At 41.8% G+C, this 25,096-nt stretch overlaps 1 protein-coding gene and 1 long non-coding RNA gene across 4 annotated transcripts; both read left to right on the forward strand.

The window, feature by feature from the left end:
• Positions 1 to 287: 287 nt before the first annotated feature.
• On the forward strand, positions 288 to 21,652 carry gdpd1 (glycerophosphodiester phosphodiesterase domain containing 1). Of its 3 annotated transcripts, none has more exons than XM_079514413.1 (11): positions 288 to 571; positions 2,656 to 2,794; positions 5,225 to 5,267; positions 6,347 to 6,482; positions 12,944 to 12,989; positions 14,000 to 14,121; positions 15,289 to 15,378; positions 16,880 to 17,013; positions 19,392 to 19,451; positions 20,001 to 20,052; positions 20,653 to 21,652. In XM_079514413.1, exons 2-11 carry the CDS (start codon positions 2,659 to 2,661, stop codon positions 20,785 to 20,787), a joined length of 954 nt encoding a protein of 317 aa, XP_079370539.1. In that variant the 5' UTR covers positions 288 to 571; positions 2,656 to 2,658; the 3' UTR covers positions 20,788 to 21,652. The 3 variants fall into 3 exon arrangements, with proteins under 3 accessions (XP_079370539.1, XP_079370540.1, XP_079370541.1); XM_079514414.1 differs by having other exon boundaries at positions 288 to 476; XM_079514415.1 differs by lacking the exon at positions 288 to 571 and having other exon boundaries at positions 2,758 to 2,794; positions 6,352 to 6,482.
• Positions 21,653 to 21,660: 8 nt separating this feature from the next.
• LOC306932571 lies at positions 21,661 to 23,739 on the forward strand. Its single transcript, XR_013791129.1, has 2 exons — positions 21,661 to 23,116; positions 23,164 to 23,739. It is a non-coding gene; the product is annotated as an uncharacterized lncRNA (long non-coding RNA).
• Positions 23,740 to 25,096: the final 1,357 nt, after the last annotated feature.

Consider the following 25,096-nt stretch of genomic DNA (forward strand, 5'->3'; position numbering starts at 1 on the left):
CAGTTTAATAATAATACGGCTATGCAGATTTACACTGACTATAGTTTAGAGTTTGTCTGTTATTTAGTGAGTAATGTGTGACTATAATAACAGTGAGACAGACAATCAGGATGATGCCAATCATGATGCCATTATTCTGTTCATTTTGTAATTGGCGCATGCGCACACCGGTTTGACAGTTTGTGCTGTCATCCGGCTGTCATGCGCGCTGCTGGTGCAGCCGATGATGATCTACAAGCGACGCGTTGTGAGCTTGTAGATCGTCTCTTTTCGGTGCACTGACTGACTGCACCCGGCGCTTGCGCGTAGATTGCTGCTGTGCGTCTGTCAATCTTATCAGTAACGTTGATCTCTTCTCATAAACAGGTTCGGACACTGGGATCACATATGGAACCGAAAGTAAGACAAAAAAAGAAGTCTCAGGAGGAGGACTCCTCGAGCAGACCTATCAGGCTTCGCTCATTTCATGTAGCCAGGTTAGCTCGCTAACGTCAAATAATAGTTTGCTGTACAGTAATTGTACATTAATTGCTAGCCTCTCTCTGCCTGGGTCGTTTTGAGTCACGTTCAGGTAAGACGAAGCTACTATAGGACGTCAATATATAATATTAATCCATGGTGTTTTAAGACGTTCAGGGCAGTCGGTATCTGATCGTGTGTTACTTCATTTCACCTGTCATCGTCAATCAACCGATGTCAGGACCATAGAGTTATTATATGTCACTGGTGGTCAGGTCGTCAGGACAGGTGTACTGTAGGTCAATCGTGGAGAATGATACTCCATTTTCATCATCATGTCCAGACAGTGTACCCGGTATATTGCAATAATGTTAAAGACCACTTCAATGTGACATCGTGAACAAACCCTTTCTTAAATCCAGATCTGATTGACATACAGTAGGAGCTAAACTAAAGCCTATTTACCCCTTGAAACTGTATTTTGCCTGAATGCGTTATATTTTATATTTTAAATTGCTCTTATAAAATTGTTTAATAATAATAATAATAATAATAATCATTATTATTGTCATTATCATCATCAGATTAGAGTCTTCATTTTATTGTTTTACTTTTAACTTTCAAGGTTGAAGATTTCAACAAACTGATTGATTGGTTGGTTGATTGATTGATTGAAAGTTGTATTAACAGTTTGCAGAATGGGTACAGTTCAACGAAAGTACAGGTCAATACAAAATCTGCTAATAGGATAAAACCAGAAAAAGCACAAAGACTTGTTTACAATTCAATTCATCAGAAGCACAATCATTGTATTAATTGTATTTGATGTTCTTTCTTATTTCCAGGTGGCCGGTGGATTAATTTACTTAACTAATTTAATTGTTGACTGTTGGTTGTTTTTCAGCTAAATTCCAGATAGGGATAGGAATTATCGATTAATGCATTAATAGTTAATTGATAAGTTTTGATAAGCTTATCGATCGATTAACCGGTTAGTTGATAAGCAGCGTTTTTGTAAAAATAAATCTGAGAATCTTAATTTCCCTCAATGTCTACTGCTCTAACATAAAAATCTACATTTTGCTGATATACAGAAATAATACAAAAGGCATATTATATTCCTTCATCAAATAGTCCGGCAGTCGAGGTGGACGGGTGGGAAATTTGGTATTATAGACTTTTTTATTGGCCTAAAATATTGTCTATATACATATATTCATGAATCCACTTGCTGAACGGCTGTCGGTTTTGGGCAATTTTTTATAGGGGTTTATGGCAGGCAAAATGTCAAACTTTCCCTTTGCTTTAAGTAGCATGTAACATGTCAAACTAGGGGGTTTTCATGATTCTGAATCCATTCCAAGCATTAGTTTTGCACAAAATACACTCCTTGGGCTAAAAACAGCCATAGCCACTTGCCCAAAATGTGCTGACCTCATCACATTTGTCATGACATCTATGGACGTTTTTAGCCCAAGGAGTGTTTTTTGTTCAAAACTAATGCTTGGAATGGATTCAGATTTCAGAATCATGAAAACCGCCTAGTTTGACATGCTACTTAAAGCATAAGGAAAGTTTAACATTTTTGACAATTTTGCCTGCCATAGGATGTTAATGGGGAAAAAAAAGCCTAATACTAACAGCCGGTCAGCAAGTGGATTCATGAATGTATGTATATAGACAATATTTTAGGCCAATAAAAAATACTATAATCCAAATTTCCCACTTTAAACAAAAGAAGCCTGTCGACTGCCGGCACTAAAATATGTATTTGACCATTGACGATACACGGCCAGGCAAAGGCATCTTTGTATGTGCGCGCCGTTCCTCTGCCACGCGCACGCAGACAGCATTACATTCACAGAAAACCACCCAATGATAGAACCGCAACATTTTCGATTAATTACGATTAGTTATTTAACTGTTAACTTTAACCGACTAATTTCTTAACGGCGATTAACCCATTTTGGGCGGGAAGCATTATGTTATGCTTTAGCAATTGAATAATAGCAGATCTACAAGCCCATAGCGCGCCACCGAGTGGCGCGCTATGAGCTTGTAGGTCTGCTATTTTTGAAAAATCGAAGAACGACTGACGACTTTTCAGAAAACTGTCAGGATGTAGAAGACATTTTTAGAATCTGATCTCAGGTCAAAATGGGTTAATCAATGAACTATTAACATCCCTAATTCCAGATCATGTGTGCTGTGCTGTACGTGTTCTCCACGCTGACGGGCTACGTGCTCACCTCTGCTCTGCTGCTCAAGTACCCTTCTCTTCTACACCGGAAGAAGCAAGCGGCGTTCCGCAGCAAGCATATTTCACACCGAGGAGGTCAGTCCGGGGACCCGTGGACCACCAGTGGTCCTTGAGGGGGTTCCAGGTGGTCCCCAGCTAAATGATGGAGAGTTGGTAAACCAAATGGACCCTTATTAGATCTTTAACCCATTTAGGCCTGAGCAAAAATTTGAGTTAAAACGTTGGCTCTGAAAGAATATATATTCAAAGATTTGCGCCACGTTTTCACGACTTTTCAAAAATAGCAGACCTACAAGCTCGTAGCGCGCCACTCGGTGGCACGCTATGAGCTTGTAGATCTGCTATTTTTCAATAGCTAAATTATAACATAATGTTTAAAACATCAAAAGGGGTTCCCGCCCAAAATGGGTTAACTCTTGAGAGTGTAAAATTAAACCAAATGGGTCCATTTGGTTTAATTTTACACTCTTCAAGAGTTAAATTATTGATGAACATCTGCATTAGTTAATTTACAAGAAGTGTACACAATTAGGGAATGTAGAATAATTGTTATTTTGATCGACGTTTGCCTGTTATCTCTCCTGAGTCCTAATGGTAAGACATCAAATACAGCATGCACATGTACTGTGGACATATTCTTTAGTTCTGGGTCTGCAAAGGCTAAATGACATCAAACGGTGGTCCGTGGCTCAAATGCAGAATAAATAGTGGGTCATAGGTAGGGATGGAGCTCGATAACCGATACCTGATGAAATCCAATAACAAGCTTATTGAGTACCCGTTATCAATAAGCTTTGGGCTTATCAAGCCTGTTATCGAGCATAGCGGCCCATGTTCAAACAATCATGGCAAGAGGCGATCAAGAAATAAATGTAATGATCCATGCTGGCACAAACATGTCGGTCTAAAAGTGTATTGATACCTGCCAACCAGCACTGCCAGGCTAAACACAATAACACTTTGAAGTTTAACAGTTTCTTTAATATTTTATTGGTAAAAAGTTCAATTGCATGTTAGAAATGTACTATATTTGAAGGCCCTAGTTCAGAATTTATTGTCTCCTGTCTTTCCACAAAATAATAGAAAATGCTCGATAGTGAGCTCGATAAGAACGATAAGCCTGATCGATAAGGTGATCGTTATCAATAAAAATTAACGAGCTCCATCCCTAGTCATAGGTCATAGGTCCATTATTTATTGAGCAATTGAGCCACGGACCACCATTTGATGACATTTAGCCTCTCAGACCCCAAACAAAAGGATATGTTGATGTCGTTGGATAAGATTGTCCAATTCCATGCTGTATTGATGTTTGTATCAATCATTAGGAGAGATAACAGGCAAACGTTGATCAATTCTTCTACATTTCTCTAATTGTGTAGACTTCTAGTAAATTAAGTAATGCAGATGTTTAACAATAATCTAACTCTTGAGAGTGTAAAATGAAACCAAATGGACCCGTAATGGTCCATTTGGCTTCAATTTACACTTAACTCTCAAGAGTTAAAGATCTATAAGGGTCCATTAGGTTACCAACTCTCCATCATTTAGCTGGGGACCACATGGAACCCTCTCAAGGACCACTGGTGGTCCCCGGACCACTGGTTGAAAACCCCTGGTCTAGGACAGTGGTTATCACAATGTATTTGTCTGTCTGCAGACCCCCATTATAAATGTTTTTTTAAGATTATCTTTTGTTGGAAAATAGCAAGGTGTGGTGATGTGAGAAGTTGTGAGCTTGTGGATCGGCTACTTTCAAATAGCCGATAGGGTTAAAGTTGTAAACAGATTTTATATTAACAAATGTTGCTACATACGGACTCCCAACCCCGGACCGTCCCTGGCACGAATGGTGCTTCATTCAGTTGCCGTATTAAATGAAAACATTTAAAAGTTATGTTAAGACAGTATGTTAAAGGACAACTTTGTTTTTTTTTAACCAAGGTCCAGGGGGATGCCATACTACTGTGTGTCATAGGCTCAATCTTCAGTTTGTCACCTCCACCTTCACATTCAGTAGATCATGTCATATTTTGGCCAGTTGTAATTACCTGGGGTCTAGTAGAACTATAGTAAATAATAATAGAAAGAAATCACAGTTACATTTTGTAACATCTCTCTCTCTCCCTCTCTCTCATTATCAGGCAACAGTGCAGCACTATCTCTCTGTTTCTGGCACAACAGCGCCCCTACTGGTACTCATTGGTACTCGTGCTCATAGTCACATAGTCACACACAAACATAGGTTAACACGGACATTGCTGTTCCTTGGAGTGGTTGCACCACTCAAAAACATATTTAGTCACTTGTTTGAATGCCCCCGCCCCCTATCAAAACTGTCTAAAATCGCTAAAACGAAAGAAAGCAGCAAATGAAAAACACTCATCTTTTACTTTCTATAATACAGTAACAACCTAAATCATGAACCTTGGTTGACGAAACCAAAGTTGTCCTTTAACGAGGAGGCTTATGGGGAGATTAACCATTATTACTTTATTCCAAAAGGGGCAGGAGAAAACCTGGAGAACACCATGGCAGCTTTCAAGCAGTGAGTACAATCTCGTGTTTTACACTGCTTAATCCATTGAGACCTGGAACGCATCCATGTCACGTTAGCGTTTAACCACATTAACCATTAACCCATTTTGGGCGGGAACCCCTTTTGGTGTTTTAAACATTATGTTATAATTTAGCTATTGAAAAATAGCAGATCTACAAGCTCATAGCGCGCCACCGAGTGGCGCGCTATGAACTTGTAGGTCTGCTATTTTTGAAAAATCGTTAAAATGTGCCTCAAATCTTTCCGAAAATTTTCATGATTTAGAAAACTTTTTTTTTTTAATTTCGATGTCAGGCCTGAATGGGTTAAGAAAGTATAGTTATAGACAGTTATGTGTACAGTATGTGTGTACGTATGGGTTCGTGTCAATTTTGTCATCTGTCAAGCATACAGTACAAATGCAGAATCTCTGATTACAGTATGGACTATGAACTATAATTCATTACATGGTCTATAAACTATAACTTATCACTTATATCTGTTTTTTTATGGTTTCTATGTTCTGCTGTGCCCATTATTGCTAGCCTCGGAAACCCAGACGTTTTTATTTCCAGGGAGAAATTATTATCCATTATTGCAGACAATTTCCTAGACATCATCAAAGGTGGTGTGATTTTCTTATAGTTCTATGTTAACGAATTCCAATCATTGTTGGATTGAGTGATAAAGAAGTGAAATTGAAGTGATGAAACAGCAATGTATGAAATGGGCAGACAAAATTGGATCTATAAAATTGAAGCTGATACTGAGCTGGAGAGACAGGAAGACCCCTGGCTGTTACTGAAGAGATGCTCTGGGCTACACAGCAACGATTGGAATATAGAGCTTTTAACGCTTTAACAAAACCAAACAAAAGTCACTTTAATACATCCCCTGATGCACTGTACCACAATGGAATGGAATCACAAAAATGCTGATACAAACTGTGTGTGTGTGTGTGTGTGTGTGTGTGTGTGTGTGTGTGTGTGTGTGTGTGTGTGTGTGTGTGTGTGTGTGTGTGTGTGTGTGTGTGTGTGTGTGTGCGTGCGTGCGTGCGTGCGTGCGTGCGTGCGTGCGTGCGTGTGTAGTGCAGTGGGTCTCGGCACAGAGATGCTAGAGCTGGACTGCCACCTGACCAAGGACGGACACGTGGTCGTGTCACACGACGCCAGCCTAACGAGATCCACGGGCATCAGTTCCTACATCTCTGACGTGGCCTACGCTGTGAGTATAACCCATTTAGGCCTGACCTCAAAATGTAACAAAAAATCTTCTAAATCCTCCAGTTTTCTGAAATAAATATTTTCACGATTTTTCAAAAATAGCAGACCTACAAGCTCGTAGCGCGCCACTCGGTGGCGCGCTATGAGCTTGTAGATCTGCGATTTTTCAATAGCTAAATTATAACATAATGTTTAAGCCATTCTGACCCGAGATCAGATTCTAAAAATGTCTTCTACATCCTGACAGTTTTCTGAAAAAGCTATGTCTCTATGTCAGTCGTTCTTCGATTTTTCAAAAATAGCAGACCTACAAGCTCGTAGCGCGCACTGATCTGCTATGTGTCAGAAAGGTATGATGCTCCTTGTCTCAGACGACTAATTGGAATTCGTTGGACAAGCCATTATGATGTGACAAGGTGCATTGTTGAGAACGAAGAACGTCTTTGCACTATCCTGTCAGAGTATCTGCGGAGGATCAGGATGTGTCACATCAACCTAAAAGAAGGAGCATAATGAGCAAACGCCTTGGTGAAAGTGTTGTGTTGTCAACTGTGGGTCATACAGATACTGATAACCCCACCATCACCCCCTCTCAGTCTCTCAAAAGATCCTTGCTCAGCATCCTCGACAGGGCCATTTCAGAAATGGAAAACAGATTCTCAAAGAAGAATTTAGAACTAATGACAGCCATATCAAGCCTTGTACCCTATTCTGAGAGATTTCTAGACTCCACCTTGTTGCAGCCTTTGCATGCACTTGCTGGAACTGGAAAAGATATGCAACTCTGAAAAGCGAACTCATTGTTGCAAAGCCAATGTTGGCCAAGATATGTTGTCCAACCGAAACAGACCTGGCCACTGTGTCTAAACACATGAAGACATACAAGAAAGCATTTCCTGTGTTGCACAAGTTGTATGTGACAGCCCTTGTAATTGGTGTGTCTTCAGCCTCATGTGAGAGTTCCTTCTCCACGCTGGCACGTGTCCTAACCCCCTACCGTCACACCATGTTGCACGACAGAAAAGAACTTGCGGTCATCTTGGCACATGAGAACTAGCTTTAATATCCCCGAAGCTGCACTTTTAAGTACTCATGAAATAATGTAAATGTGTACGTTTAATTCAAATAAATTAGATTAAAATATTTAAATTAATTTCAACTCTAAATTAGACTGATTTAATTGTGCAGTGCTCTATAGGTCGTCCCTATAGCTAGTGGTCAGACCAGGGAGTGCCTCCCGGCCAAGCCTGATGCACCGTGGGGGAATGGAAGCTCAGTGTCCGTGGCGGTGGGGCAGGGGCTTTAACCCTCAACCTCAACTGTTTTTGTTTGACATGCTTTAGACCGGCGGTTCCCAAACCTTTCATGCTGTGAAGCCCAGCATATACATTTTTGAACCAGTTGGAGCCCGCCTCCACCTAGACAGGCACTTGGATTTGTAGGAGTTGAATGAGTTGAAATGTAGTTATTTATTTTTCTTTAGATGTATTAGAAAAGTCCTTACATTGACACTTTAGCAATGTGCAGACACCCTGTATGCTTATATGCCTTCATCTTGGTTTGTTTACTGTTGAGGAATAGGCCTGTATGTTGTTTTGTTTACTACCGTGAGAACACAATATTGCACATTAATTTAATCATGTGTGTCATCGTCGTCCCCCCTCCTCTACAGCTATGTAGAGGAGGCGAGCTTGGTGTACTCTTGAGTTTACAATGAAAAGATTACTTACATGAAACAATGAATCCACTTCAATGCAATGTTCACTTTTAAAAAACCCTATCAATCTTAGTTGTCTGATATGTATCACAATAGGTCACTGATAAAACATTTGCATTGTTCTATAATTATATGGACTCGCTGTTATAATATAAACATTAAACGTTTGAGTACGTATGATGGAATATGGAATGCATGTACTCAAATGGTAAATATTATTGGAGTTGAGATAAATAGCCTACAATTCCCTCAACTATTAACATTATGCTGCCTTTTAGAATATAGTTTTTTTGGGGCAGTCATTTTTTTAAATGTTTAGTTTTTTTGTTTGCTGGCCAGATTGAGATGGTCATGTCTATGTCTGTTTGTCTTTTGCCTGGGGTTACAATTCTCGAGGCAGAAAACCAAATAAATCAAGCCTATCAGTGCAAACTTTCTTGGGCACTCTTTATTTTTTCTCTTCATATTTCACATTTTGTGATTAAACATTTAAGCCCCTTCGGCCGGGACACCAAATGGCGACGCCCTTGCATTCAGCAGGTTCCAGGTGGAATCCATATTTTAGTTAGTTAGTTAGTTTAATTTATTGTCCACATTTAGTGCCTTAATGGCATTAGGAATATAGGATTTTTGAGTGGTGTAAACCACTCCTACGACTGGCTTTGTTAGTTTACGTGTCTGTCTGTCTGTTCGTACCAAAAAATGAGCATGGTTGCTATGGTCACCCAGTTCACCCGGGTGTGATTTCATCACGTCAGACATTACGTCAGATCAGAGCTGATCAGGCTATATAATACCTTACACCACTCAGTTCACACGGGTGTGATTTTTTAAATAGCTTTTGGTACTTTGTACCGTCTACCAGAGGGAAGTAGTTCGAACTCCCTGCAGAGTCGATGAGAGGGGTCATTTGCTATCTTGACAGCTTTTTTCGAAGTACATTTTTGTAGATACAACTTAATTGTTTCTGTCTCTTCCCAATGATTTTTGAGGCTAGGCTTCACTATTCACTGCAGCTTGCTTCTACCTTTTACATTAAGATTGCCATACCACATTGCCATGTTAAAAGTCAAGATTGCCTCTATCAGGTTCTTATAGACTGTTTCCATGATATGCTTGCTCACTCTAAAGGAGCGTAGTACTAGTAGATGGCGTTGGTTCCAAGTTTTAAAAATCTGGTCAGTATTTTCACTGAACTTGAGTTTGCTGTCAATATACTGTATGTGCCTACATATTTAAGATTGTCTACTACCTTCACTATTTGTCCACTAATTGTAATGGACTGCATATGTTCCTTTTCATGAATGACAAGTTATTTGTCACATTGATCCCTAAGGAGCTTTTATAATAATAATAATAATAATAATAATAATAAACTTTATTTATATAGCACCTTTCATACATAAAATGCAACCCAAAGTGCTTCACATAAAACGGTGTGTTTATCACACCAGTTCTGAAGAGATGACACATGTAGGCCTACTCTGTATGCTTCCTCCCCCGCTGTGACCCCCTTCTTCAGTAAGGCAACCAGGACCATATCATCCACATAGCAAATATATCCTGGACTAACTGGAATTAATTTGTGTATAAGGAGAAAAGTAAGGGGGATAAGATAGTCCCCTGCGGAGCACCAGTGTTAAGCACAGTGATGTCGGACAGAGTATCATTAACACGGTCCACGGACCTGTTGAGGACGATCAGAGAGGAAGTCTCTATAGCAGTGTTGGTAATGAAAGGGATGTTGTTTTATACCATGCGCGGTTACACTGTGTGTGTGTGTGTGTGTTGTGCGTGCGTGCGTGCGTGCGTGCGTGCGTGCGTGCGTGCGTGCGTGCGTGCGTGCGTGCGTGCGTGCGTGCGTGCGTGCGTGCGTGCGTGCGTGAGAGAGAGAAAGAGAGACAGAGAAACTGTAGCAAAGCCCCGAATGCCAAGATAAAATAGCATTCACGCTCGCATTACATCTTATGTCTATTTGTGAGTTCTCTGACTGAATTAACTAAGTACACCATTTACTAAAAATCATTATAAGTGCAATTTGGATTAAAGTAATCAAGACTGGACACTAAGCGACACTGGAATGGAAGGGGGCTGCAGAAACATGCATCCAGCCACAATCATATAAAGGCTGCAGCAACCTGGTCCAGAGAGGTGATCGGGGCGACATTTGACAGTATGCTGGTAGGTAAGACAGCACTTGAAAAGAAGCGGTACTATGTTAAAAGCATTGGAGGTGTTATTAAGTTTCTCTGTGTTAACGAGTTGGGGCTCCGTGGAATAAAAGAAACCTTACGTGACCACACTCACCACAGCGATGCTGCTGCTGATGATGATGATGACATTGCTTCTGGTCTTTTTTTATTATTATTTGAGTACACCTTAGAGAAAAGGATGAGAAGCTAGCTGCTATTGCTAAGAGCATGAATACTAATGCTACGTACACATCTATGGGTATTACATTATGGGTATATAACATAGCAACATTGCAACATGGTTCTTGCAGAGATCCAGGAAAAATATTCAAAAGCTGACTCTGCAGGATTCTGTATAAAAAGTGATGCGACAAGGGACTGGACCAATGTAGAAAATCTGTCTATAATTCTAAGATTTGTAAGTAAATCCATACCAGAGGAGCATCTAATTGGATTACTTAACTTGCACCAACTTGATGCTGAGTACACCAGATATTAAAACACATTCCTGAGGCTGGCTACACTGCTGACAATATAGTTAGCTAGTTATGATGGTGCTTTGGTGATGAGTGGAGTACGAGATGGTGTCCAAGCACTACTTCAAAAGAAGGTGGATAGATATGTGCCATATATTCACTGTTATACAAGGACCAGTTGCATGTAATGGTTGTGCATGCTATGCAGGGTGAGCCATGTGCCAAAACGTTTTTTTTGACCTCTGCAATTCCCTGTATAACTTCTTCCGTCACCACTATGTGTCAGAAAGGTATGATGCTCCTTGTCTCAGACGACTAATTGGAATTCGTTGGACAAGCCATTATGATGTGACAAGGTGCATTGTTGAGAACGAAGAACGTCTTTGCACTATCCTGTCAGAGATTTCAGAGGATGATGAGGCCTCAGTTGATTTGTGCACTGAAGCATCAAGCCTTTTAATTCAAATGAAGAGGCTACATTTCTTTGAGATTGCCACATTTCTAGTGCGGGTGCTTAGTGTCTTAATTCCAGCAAATGTTATTATACAGTCTCATGCTGTGGATATGTGTTCTGCTGGTTTGGTTGTTACTGAATCACTGGAGTCCTTGAAAGACATCCGCAAAGAGGATTGCTGGACTGAGCTTTCTCAGTTATCTGCGGAGGATCAGGATGTGTCACATCAACCTAAAAGAAGGAGCATAATGAGCAAACGCCTTGGTGAAAGTGTTGTGTTGTCAACTGTGGGTCATACAGATACTGATAACCCCACCATCACCCCCTCTCAGTCTCTCAAAAGATCCTTGCTCAGCATCCTCGACAGGGCCATTTCAGAAATGGAAAACAGATTCTCAAAGAAGAATTTAGAACTAATGACAGCCATATCAAGCCTTGCACCCTATTCTGAGAGATTTCTAGACTCCACCTTGTTGCAGCCTTTGCATGCACTTGCTGGAACTGGAAAAGATATGCAACTCTGAAAAGCGAACTCATTGTTGCAAAGCCAATGTTGGCCAAGATATGTTGTCCAACCGAAACAGACCTGGCCACTGTGTCTAAACACATGAAGACATACAAGAAAGCATTTCCTGTGTTGCACAAGTTGTATGTGACAGCCCTTGTAATTGGTGTGTCTTCAGCCTCATGTGAGAGTTCCTTCTCCACGCTGGCACGTGTCCTAACCCCCTACCGTCACACCATGTTGCACGACAGAAAAAAGAACTTGCGGTCATCTTGGCACATGAGAAATCTATAACAAATACATTGGACATGGATGAATTTGTTACCATTTTTGCCAGGACAAACAGAAGACTCATGTTATAGAGATAGATAGAGAGAGAGATAAAAAAGAAAAAAGATGAAAAAAATAAAAAGATGAAAAAAAAGATAAATGTGTCAGTATCCTATTTGTGCCGGTCCCAAGCCCGGGTAAATGCAAATTAAGGGTAGTGTCAGGAAGGGCAATTGGGTTAGCATACTGTTGGTCAAAGAAGGAGAAGATATAGGCTATGAACTGATATGATGATAGCATAGTTTTTCCGGGGGTTTGTGGAGATTTGACACCCTAAAAATGTTTCGCCCGCGTCGTCCCCCCTATAACATTCTGTCTGCCCACCCTAGTGGGCCTGGCTAAATCCGGCCCTGGTTCAGACTGAGGCGGATCTCCTGAAATCAGATTTGAATCAGATTTGAAACCACCTCTGAATGTGGCTCAAGTCGCATTTGTAAAAATCGGATTCCACGTGTGCTTATTACTTATTTAACCCATTTTGGGCGGGAACCCCTTTTGGTGTTAGCATTATGTTATGCTTTAGCTATTGAAAAATAGCAGATCTACAAGCTCATAGCGCGCCACCGAGTGGCGCGCTACGAGCTTGTAGGTCTGCTATTTTTGAAAAATCGAAGAACGACTGACATAGAAACATAGCTTTTTCAGAAAACTGTCAGGATGTAGAAGACATTTTTAGAATCTGATCTGGACGTGGCACAGATCTGATTCAGGCTAGATTTGGCTGCCAGTGTAGTGTACATGGGGCCTTAGTACTCTGCTTACATTTTTGTACTGTGTGCTGTTCACAGGAGCTGCCCCCTTACCTTTGCAAGCTGGGCGTAACTTTCCAGAGGGGTAAGTTAAGTATACTAATGGCTATGCAGCCTGGCTCACAGTAATAACATGTAATACAAAGTGTTGTTGCCTATATCTTGATTTATGATGCATGCAAAAAAGTGTGAAACAGGCAGTCAGTAATGGGGAAAATTTAATTAGCTATAGATATCCTGCTAGATAAGTGATGTGAAATTATGTATGAGATTTTGATTGTACGCAATGTTCATAAAATAATGACAGAGAAAGAAAACATATAATAATATGTTACCTGACTATAGCAATAGTAAAAACAATTATCATAATGTGAGTCACTATCATTTTTGAGTGGTGTAAACCACTCCTACAACTGGCTTTGTTAGTCTGTCTGTCTGTCTGTCTGTCTGTCTGTCTGTCTGTGCACAAAAAATTAGCACGGTTGCTATGGTCACCCAGTTCATACGGGTGTGATTTCATTACGTCAGACATTACGTCAGACCACAGCTGATCAGTCTATATAAGACCTTACACCACTCAGTTCACACAGGTGTGATTTTTTATTTATGACATGGAATGGACTTCCCATTACAATCAGAACTGCAGCCTCACTCCCAATCTTCTGCCGTAGTCTGAAAACTCACCTTTTCAGGCTCCATCATGGCCCGTAGCACTTACCCTAGCCCCTTAGATAGAACTGTATGTAGACTTAGATAGCATTTTATACAGACTTATAGCATGTTACGTAGACAGCACTAGAATTGCATTGTATGTAGTCATAGCACTTTATAGTATAGTATAGTATAGTATGTATAGTTTATATGTATTCATTATATAGATATTCCACTGTTACGTTCTTAGCTTACGCATGTTTCAACTACTTTTTATGTATGTGATGTATTGCCATGCTTTCTGTTCTTGCTTATTGTAAATCGCTCTGGATTAAGAGCGTCTGCTAAATGCCTAAATTGTAAATTGTAACATTTATAACATGTAATCTAGAAGAACTTGAGTAAAATGATGTAATTATTCTTTGTGTGACCTTGCCCTTGCAGAGTGTTATTGTGAGGGTGGAGAGGACAAACACATGCCTCTGCTGAGTGATGTGTTTGAGGCCTTCCCCAACACCCCTGTCAACATTGACATCAAGGTCAACAATGACACACTTGTAAAGAAGGTGTGTGCGTGTGTGTGTGCGTGCGTGCGCTGTGTTCTCTCTCTCTCTCTCTCTCTCTCTCTCTCTCTCTCTCTCTCTCTCTCTCTCTCTCTCTCTCTCTCTCTCTCTCTCTCTCTCAGCGTTTGTCGTCATTGTACTAAACTTATATTAAACTTTTAACCACCTCCTATTGGTTAGTTCAGATTTGTGGACTTAGAAAGCTGTAGGAAATACATTTTTTTAGTGGAACTATGTTTTTTGTCCAGTATCACTAGCCCAGGCCATCAGCAGCACAAAACCATAGTTCCATGTGACAGGGGTCAAAGTTGAACGAAAGTTGCGGTAGAACTAGATCAACAATAGCTACAAATGACTCCACAAAATCCACAGTGACCCCCACCAAATGCCCGGAACTACTTAATATTCAACAAACCAGACCAGAACTCCCACCACGGGACTCAGGGAATCAATTAATACCTTTGCAACCACTATATTAATGTAAAGTATTTCCTACAGCTTTCAGTCCAAAAATCTGAACTAACCCTTTAAGTAACCTATACGCACAAGCTGTGATGCAGCAGGCTACATCTTGTGGTAGGGAGCGATAATGTTAAGTAACTGAAAAACATTTTTGAATTGTTAAAATAGCCAATCTACAAGCTCACAACGTGTCGATGTAGATTGACTATTTTAACTATTCAAAAATGTTTTTCAAAATAGTAATAAAGGCAATGTAGTTTAAGGATAAGTGTGGAAATATCCATGATATTGGGATTTGTTAATGTTTAATGAATACAGGTATGTTGTGAAGTAACAACACAATGACCCCATGCTTCGACCTAGGCTCAAACTGCACAGGACCCCTGGCAGTTGCTAGAGGAAGCGGATAAGAGTGTGAATTACGACACCATGCAGGGGTAGTAATGACTGCTCCACTGCCTGTGAGAGAACAACAGATCAGCATTTACTAACCCAAACTATGTTTAACTATAAAACATTATGCCTGCATTTATCTAAAGGTGGATATGTTATCCCAATGCCTAAAAGGAATGTAAATGATTAATGTGTTAAACCCTAGCATGGACGAAAATAGAGCCCTACATCTTGTGGTAGGGAGCGATAATGGCAAAGGAGTGGTGTCTGTAATGAAGCTGCTGTACTAAAATAATATGTGCTGTATATTTGCAGGTCTCTGACCTGGTCACTCAGTATAACCGAGAGCATCTGACTGTGTGGGGAAATGTCAGCAACCAGGTTGTCAAGAAGTGTTACAAAGAGGTAAATGATTGTACTGTAATCAGTTAGTGCCCTTACCCACATAGCATTTTGGGGAGAGACCCATCCGTATCCTGTATCTGAACATGCATTTATTAGTAGCCGGTGGTTCTCAAACAAAAACAAAGAAATGGCACCAAATGGACCCATAACGGTCCATTTGGTTCAACCCCTAAGCCTAGTGAACAAAACAGCGTTGGGAGAGTGTTGGCTCAGAACACGGAAACTAGCGTGTAGCTGGCCTGCCTCAAGTAGCCTTGCCGAGCCATGAGGCCCATAGGGCAGGAGCCTATCTCCTGTTTCTGTAGCGTGAGGCAGCTTGATGTACAAGTACACCCCCTGGACATGATGCTAGTATGTCGCAGGGACTTACCCCCAATCCAACCCTTGATGCTAAGTGTCAAGCAGGGAGGCATTGGGTCCCATTTTTAGAGTCTTTGGTATGACCCGGCCGGGGATTGAACCCCGACCTCCCAGTCTCAGGGCGGACACTCTAACCACAAGGCCACTGAGCTGGTGGCCTGCCTCACCCTTGTTGGTAATAGTACTCAGCCATTCTGCAGCCACATACAGCCATGTTTGGTGACCAAGATTAGTCTATGTTTCACATAGTGAGGTGTTTAAACAGACAGGTCACTCGTGGCTAACTTACAGGGGGGCTACACTGGGGACGGAACGGAACCATACGCAGCTAGGTGGCTGCACCGACAATTCGTCCGTCCTGCGGGGAGTTCCGTATTTACTGTTTTTCGAGGTGAAGGGCGTAACCCCTGCGGACACATGGACAAATAGAGCACTTGCGTAAAAAAAAGATTCACGAGCAGAGCTTATGCACTTCATGCACCCCACAGCCGGGTTCCATTGATTGTAGTGGCAGCGTTGGTCAGCTGCTGTTTCAACCCTAGGGGTTATATGGCAAGATTGCGCCTCTTGGAACTTGTATCAGTCCACCTACCCAGGTCAAATAAAAGCTGGGTCTGTGATAAATGTGTGTATGTCTGTCAACACACTATTAAGTATATATCTTAACAATTTCCAATGGAATGTTTAGCATCTACTGTTCTGTAAGAAGATTCTAATGACAAATTGACAATGCCCTTTTAATGTGAAATTGTGTTACTGGGCTCATGGCTCTAATGTGGCTCTAACTTCATGGAAATTGGACAGTTTAATATCATCTCATATTATGATTTCTCATTATGACGAATAATCTAATTGTGTGTGTGTGTGTGTGTGTGTGTGTGTGTGTGTGTGTGTGTGTGTGTGTGTGTGTGTGTGTGTGTGTGTGTGTGTGTGTGTGTGTGTGTGTGTGTGTGTGTGCGTGTGTGCGTGTGTGCGCGTGCGTGCGTGCGTGCGTGCGTGCGTGCGTGCGTGCGTGCGTGCGTGCGTGCGTGCGTGCGTGCGTGCGTGCGTGCGTGCGTGCGTGCGTGCGTGCGTGCGTGCGTGCGTGCGTGCGTGCGTGCGTGCGTGCGTGCGTGCGTGCGTGCGTGCGTGCGTGCGGTAGAATCCTCGTATCCCCTTGTTGTTCAGCTTTACCAGAGTACTACAGCTATTAGGCCTCTTCTACACCGGCCTTCTACCCTTCGTCCCCCTCAAGGAGCAGTGTCTGGAGATCCCCATGCCTTCCATTTATACCAAGTAAAGACACACTGTCCTCTTTTCTTATGAAGCAAATATTATCATACGTTGGTATTATCAGCAGAGATCATCAGAGGCTCTGGTGAAATTGCTTACTTCTACATAAATGTGAACGGTTTTCCAAAAGCATACCATCGTTTATTTTCTTTTGGATTGTTTATTATTGTTTTTTATTTATTTTTATTAGAAGTGTCACAAATATCTGTTACTTAGGCTGACATTTCTGTCACCATTAAGAACTTGACATTTCTTTATAAAACAAGACCGTTTTCGCCTGGTCGTTTCAAATCAATCCACACCTTTAAGTCCATTAAGATGCAACAATAATGTAACTTGACAAAGAACTAATTATTTAAAATTTTAAATTACCTGTCTCAAGCAAGTTTCAAGTCTATTTTCATGCTGTATACATTACTGACATGAATAGATAACATTGGCTTCCAATCTAAAATTAACTACCACATGCTTTGCAATTTATTTTTTACATACATTTCTAAGTGGTCCCTACTGTGCCTTTGAGAAAAACTATTGGATGCTCACCCCACTTTTCTAACTAATATTCCAGTATTTGGTTGAATTTGTACAATAGCCTGTATATAGACTACGTCCCTACAAAGTACGGTAACTATGCAAAGCAACAAACTGATAAAAATGGCTTTACTGTTTGAACTGTAGCCAAATAGGTTATAGGTAGTAAGTGATATTTCACAAATTGCACTATACAGGTACCTGTATTTATGAGGTTATTGTCGTCGTATATCTTAGGGAATAAAAGTTGTTACTGAATTTCATGGTTCTAGTGTAATAGTGGGCTACAGTGGGTAACGCAACACTCCACCAAGGCTAATCGGGAGATTATGGGCTGTATGTAACTCGGCAAGTAGTCTGTATGTGAAAACAGTTGGATAAAGGTCAGGGACTGTGTTACAAGGAGACCCATAGACCCAGGGTCACTCTCACTGATTATTATGTTATATTATATGTGTGGCAACCGAATATGGGTCACTCACTAGGCGTATTTCAAGAGGGGCTAAACATACACAACAGGAATAGCCTGGAATTTACCTCCAAGTAATGCTTTCCATAATGACATAATCAGGGTCTTGCTTATCATTAAAGGACCACTTCACCACTTTTCAACCTATCTTCATATAATAGGTCCTCACTAATGGCACGATTATTTTCTACTTAGTCTGTGTCTCATAGGAGGGCTGTGGGCAGTTTAGAAACCGTCTTCCAGTGACATCATCATTAGGCAGATTTTTTTTAAACAAGATTTTTTTTACAAAAAATTGATTTTCATTATCGTGAGAACGATGGCTTCCATTTTCGCATTGCAAATTTTCAGGACTAGAAAGCCTGCAGTTTCTATTAGCTTGTATTCCCCATCGATGATGTCACTGGAAGACGGTTTCTGAACTGCCCACAGCCCTCCTATGAGACACAGACCGAGTAGAATAAAATTGCGCCATTTTTTCATGATTATTAGTGAGGACCTATTATATGAAGATAGGTTGAAAAGTGGTGAAGTGGTCCTTTAAACATAAGTTTGTAAGGAAGGTAATATTCCGAATGTATGGTGATCTTTGCTGTAGTGGACACAATACAAGATTGAAATGAGTACTACTCCTTCACTCTGCATTTTGAAAGCTGATCTCATAATTGCACAATTAAATGATTACAACATGCCCAATTGCCCATAAGTTCAAAAGGATAGTATGCACATTACCAGACGGTGGATCACAAGGATCAGATAGCCGATTATGCTTATGCATGCTGCACTTTTGATAAAGATTAACCGATTTTGTTGCACTTGAGTTGCACTTGTTGTTTGGAATAATTGCTTCATAACAACCAAGCATTTACATCTGCACGTACTTTCTTTAAAGGACCACTTCACCACTTTTTTCTACTCAGTCTGTGTCTCATAGGAGGGCTGTGGGCAGTTTAGAAACCGTCCTCCAGTGACCTCATCATTAGGCAGATTTATTTTTAAACAAGGTTTTTAACAAAAAATCTTTTCAGGACTAGAACGCCTGCAGTTTCTATTAGATTAGATTCCCCATCGATGATGTCACTGGAGGACGGTTTCTGAACTGCCCACAGCCTTCCTATGAGACACAGACCGAGTAGAAAATAATTGCGCCATTCTTTCATGATTATTAGTGAGGACCTATTATATGAAGATAGGTTGAAAAGTGGTGAAGTGGTCCTTTAAGGAATGCGACATGTGCTTAAAAACCTTGATTGGCGCTTGAGGTACAATCATGCTCTGTAAATCTGTAAATCCCTGCGACAACAACGTTTTCCTTTTCCATGTGGAGCAATTTTATAACAGTTTGAGTCATTTCCCTACTGTACTGTATGTGACTCTGCAGATTGAAGGATCCTGAAGCGATGCCCAAGAGTCAGCGAATCATCGTCTGGTTAGCAGATCGGTAAGATACACACACACACACACACACACACACACACACACACACACCTGGCATCCCTATTTTGGGCATATCATTATTGGTGTAAATTGTTAGCATTCCTTATTCCTCAGACCTCTGTAGCTGCACCATTACAGTGGGACATACCTAAGCCATATTACACGAGAGGGTGTGCTTTACCGGGATTATTGGCACGACAGTATTCCTGCAGGAACGAGGCTTTAGCAGAGTTCCGTAAGCAGCGCCGAAGTGCCAATAATCTTGGTAAAGTACAGCCTCGAGTGTAATACTGCGATTATACAGTTATCCTTTTTAAAAAAACGGCAACTTAGTTTCATTGTAATTAAGATATTCAATAGGAATCCATATTTTATGCCAGATTTAGCCAATACAACCCCAAATCAAAGTCCTAGTGTTTGTCACGCTCGTCAGGTGTGCTGATTTGAAGCACGGGCTACCTCAACTAATCAGATTCCTTCCTTGAAACGACCTGTTGTATAATCTACTGTACTCACTGCAGACTCCTTGCTAATTAACGTTTTTCAATTGCAGCCTGCTGATGAGGAAAGCTCTGTTTAACCATTTAACTGCCCGGGGAATCCAGGTAAGGCTGCTTTTATGATCTGTAGCCACCCTCACAATAATAGGGACTTCAAGCAACGACTGTTTCAGGATGGCGAAGTACGGCGGCTATGACAACACCCCGTCGCGCGTCAGCTAACTTGCCGATATTGCTTAATTCTTACGTGAGCTGGACATGATCAGCAGTGGAAAGAGGAAGGTGTTGGAGCAATCTGTGTTATTCTAAAACCGTTTTAATAAACATGGTTAATATGACATATGGTATTAGTGTTATTTCTTCATTCAGAGCATGCCAACACATTACACAGCATAAGAGAGGTGATGGAGCAATCGGTGTAAATGTATAACAGCTATAATTTCAATAAACATGGTTATGACATGGCGTTGTAGACACGTAAGTGTAGGTTCTCCCGTAGTAGAAAGGGCTGCGACGGAGAGCAGGTTTATGTATCGAGCACTGATCCATTTCCGGTCGCCGTAGCCGACTGCCGTATCCGTCGTTGCTTAAAGTCGCTATTATAAAAAACAAGATCAAGTCTACGCGGCGAGTCGGACAAACGCACCGTCGGAACAATGACCCGCCGCCCATAATGACACCATGTTGTTGTGTATCTCGTTTCAGGTATACATCTGGGTGCTGAATGACGAGGAGGACTTCCAGAGGGCATTTGACTTGGGAGCCACGGGGGTTATGACAGATTTTCCCACCAAGCTGAAAGACTTCCTAGAGAAGAATCCTATTTCTAAGCCTCAGTGACCTGCCAGTGCCAACCAACCACCCCCCCTGACCTTCAAGCTGAATGACCTGCAATCCATTCTCTTTGAGTTTCCACTTCACCACATGCATTCCAGCTAGGGTATTTCCGTTGGCCCCTTTTCCACGAAAATAACTTTGGTTCTAGAACTGGTTCCGTTATAGATGCTTGGAACCTTGGTGATTCACGGAACCGGCGACCATTTTTTGGTTCCAGTTCTGAACCAACTTTTATGGTTCTGAACCCGATTCATCTTCAGTGAACTGGTTCAATATTAGGCGGGAAAAAAGAACCGAACCGGTTCAACCCTGGTGGAAAAGGGGCCAGAAGCAGTAGAGATCACCGCTGCCCACATCCCACTGTGCTTCTTTTTTCGTGGAAACCTACCTACAGTATGGTGCAGTCCTTAGCACTGGCAAAACAACATTCAGTATTTTGAAACCTACAGTATGAATTCCCCATATAGTGTACATGATCTAGGGCTGAGTCCGATTGGCAGGGCTGTTGTGGGCCGGGACTTGGCTGGGTGCCAAAATCACCCCCCTAGTCTTTGGAGCGCGCCCTCACTCTTCACGCCGCGGACCGCCGCGCACACAACGTCCCTCACACGAGGATCTCACGCATCCACGTCCTGCCGACTACGCCAGATTGTAGTGATTCGCAGGGAGTGGGGATTGAAACCCCAGTCTCCCACTCGCCAGGCCGACGAACAACCTGTCGTGCCAACAGGGCTGAGCCCAATAGAGCGTCGCAGTCACGCCCCCTTTCATGACGACGCCAGGCCCAGGAAATGAATCCCAATGCATTTTTCCCAAGTGTCGTACGAAGCCAACTCGAGTCGTGACAAATCATGACAACAAACACAATATTTTGGACCAAACAAATAATTACAAAGAAGAAAAACAACTTTGTTTGGCCCAAAACATTGTGTTTATTGTCATGATTTGTCACGACAAGAGTTGGCTTTGTCCACGGCGTAAACGTCTTTAAATAAATACTTTCTGAAAAGTCTATGAGGAAAATGAACAGGGATTTCTTTTCCGGGTCTCTCGAGGGGGCGGGACTGCGATGCTCTATTGGCAGGGCTGTTTTTGTGTACCGGGTCTTGGCTGGGGGGCATTACACTTGGTATGTAAAGTATGTACATCTGTCCTTTACCTGCTGGGAGACTGGAATTTACCCTCAGAGGTGTTGATGGATTTGCTGTTGGCTGCTAGTACGCTCAGAGGAATGGACACCCATCCCTCACCCACCCTGCCTGCACCACACACTTGGTGTCCGTCCCACATGGTCATGGACACAGCACACCTGTCACGCCTGGGGTGAGCTGGGATTCATTCATGCAATATAATGTAATAATACATTACCTTGTTCCGCGGTACTGTTTTGACTATTAACACTCCCATCGCCCAGGACGAAGTTCTTTGTCCTTTCTATTAGTAACGCCCGACGCTCAGGACGAAGTATTGTCCTAAAGACGAAGTTTATTGATACGAGAACGGATCGCCTGGCTGTATAGCCCAGGCGCGCCTGCTGGGCCCTCCTCGGTGACGCGCAAGAGTGAGACGTCATCAAACGAAAATCTTAAAACGTGAAAAAATATCCTGTGTTAGACGGCGCTCCGCGGTCCAGTCGCTAGTCTCGATAGATTTATTCTTGTCTCCCGTTGTTGTCGATCGACTCTAAAGTGCTGTGGCTATTGTTAGCTGCTACACAACATCATGAACTTCCGGCCAGTCCGTCCGGAAAAGGCGCCCGTGTTTATAAATCGACTGGGCGCATGAATGTAATGGATTAAATAGTTCCGGGCAATTAAAGTGTTAAAGTGATGACAAGTGTAGACATTTTTATCGCCATTTCAAGATCACATGAAGATTATCAGATGTGGTGTCTTGCATGTCATGTAGTGACTGATGCATGGCTTACTGTTGTTCTTATTTTACTGCCATGAAGATATTGTTTAAACGTTTTGTTGCCTTTTTAATTAAAACGAATTCAATATCACAGGGCTGGTGGCTCACCTAAAGGCCTATTCATACTACAGTTTTCGGTGATGAGGTGGTCACCTTATGAGGTGACCACCGAAAAGGTGGTCACAACAAAACTGCCTCTATGCCGCATGGCATAACCTCTCCCTCCTTTCCTGTATCTCTCTCACCGTCATTATCAGAATTTTCTCAATTTCTTTAAGTAATAAATCCAATATCAGTGTATTTTCGTCTTGAGTATTATGATGATAGTGTACTTTATAATATCACTCACTCCAAATCCTAGTCCAAACACCATGTAGAGAGGCAGCTACAACAGAGGCATATTTACCACTACAGTCAAGTAACATTTTTTTTCTCCCTGGAAAAAAAAACGTCTGGGTTTCCGAGGCTACATGTTAAGTAGCAAAGTCTACAGTTCTGTTTTGTTGAAGTCTACAGTTCTGTTTTGTTGAATGTACAGTATTGACATTTTACTACTTGATGTATAATGATGATATACTTTTCCTGCCTTTAACCACTTGAACCCTTAAGCATCACGATTGGTGATGGAAGGCTGCATTCCAGCTCATTGGCGCCACACAGAGGCCCCTTTCCCACCAAATAAGAACTTTGCTTCTTAGAACTGGTTCCGTTCTAGATTCTTGGAACCTTGGGTGCTTTCACGGAACCGGTGGACATTTTGTTTTTATGGTTCTGAACCTGATTCATCTTCAGTGGAAACGCTCTGAACTGGTTCAATATTGGGTGGGAAAAAAAATAACCGAACCGGTTCGACCGCGGTGGAAAAGGGGCCCCTGAGAGAGTTGAGCTGTTAGGTAGACACGACGACACCAGCACAGGAGGTGGTCGTTCACTGTCAGACAGTATAGCTCCAGTGGGAGCCGGTATTATCCTTTTTTTAAATGTTTGTTTCCGTTTTGTTCTGAATAAAAGCCCCTGGCCATTGTCCAGAGGGGGACTGCACTTCTTGCCTGACTGGGTTTGGTCTTTCTTTGGGCAACCACACTGTTCTTCCCACCAACCTCTTCCTGTTGCCTTTATATAGACAGTAGGCCTATGTCGCACGCACACACACACACACACACACACACACACACACACACACACACACAATGTAGTTGTGAGCAAAAGTTGTACATACGTTTGTAAAGAACATGCATGTCATGGCAGTTTTGACTTTCCAATAACACTTTTTCTGTGATTGTTTGATTGGAGAAAATCACAAAGTTTATTTTATTTTCATGAATTTATTATGGGTGGATGGTGCTACCTTTTTGGACATGGAGCGTTTGTTCAGTAACAGAGGTTTCCCTGTCTCTCCAGCTCTTTAATAAAACAGAAAATACATTTTCAGGTAGGTGACAACATTTCAGCCGATCTTGAGAGAGTAGCCATTTATCAGCTTCATTTGTAGGCCTATAGTGTTCCAGTTCCAGTTCTAATTGTGTATGCTCATTTATTTATGTCATCACTTACAATTGTCCCCAGTTGACCAGCTCAGTGGCCTTGTGGTTAGAGTGTCCGCCCTAAGACTGGGAGGTCGGGGTTCGATCCCCGGCCGGGTCATACCAAAGACTCTAAAAATGGGACCCAGTGCCTCCCTGCTTGACACTCAGCATCAAGGGTTGGATTGGGGGTAAATCCCTGCGACATACTAGTGTCATGTCCAGGGGGTGTACTTGTACATCAAGCTGCCTCACGCTACAGAAACAGGAGATAGGCTCCTGCCCTATGGGCCTCATGGCAAGGCTACTTACTTACAATTCCACTTGTTTAATCTGTATCCTGACACCTGACTGCGTTCGCTATCCCGATTGGATAAAGTTGGTATGCCTGAAAATGCATTTTCTGTTTAATATTGAAATAAAAAGCTGGAGAGACAACATGGAGACTCCTGTCTCCTGTTACTGAACACAAACATTATATCTATAGCAATGAGTAGGCCTGCTCGATCACAATATAGATTAGAATGTAGTCTTTCAGTATACAACATTGTCAGGAGGTGGCGCTGTTGACTGGATGGTTTTCTTTAGTAAACTGAGATGATAAACAGGCACGTTTTGTGTCATGGAAATTATCTACGCCGATGACAGCTTTTACCATTATAAATAAGCCACATTGCAGCATCTGACTGCATCTCTCTTTGTCTGAACTTGAACCTGACGCTGTGTCCATTGCGTGGTACGTGCTCTCTCTATCTTGTCTGACTGAAAAGCTTTTGGTGAACTCATAATATTTCTTTCAGGTATTTACTGGAGAGAAAAAAAGAGAAAAAAGGAAAAAAAATCTAAGCCAACAGTTAGATTATTGGTCACTCGCG

This window comes from Electrona antarctica (assembly GCF_951216825.1).
Source record: "Electrona antarctica genome assembly, chromosome: 11".
NCBI classification, from domain to species: domain Eukaryota; kingdom Metazoa; phylum Chordata; class Actinopteri; order Myctophiformes; family Myctophidae; genus Electrona; species Electrona antarctica.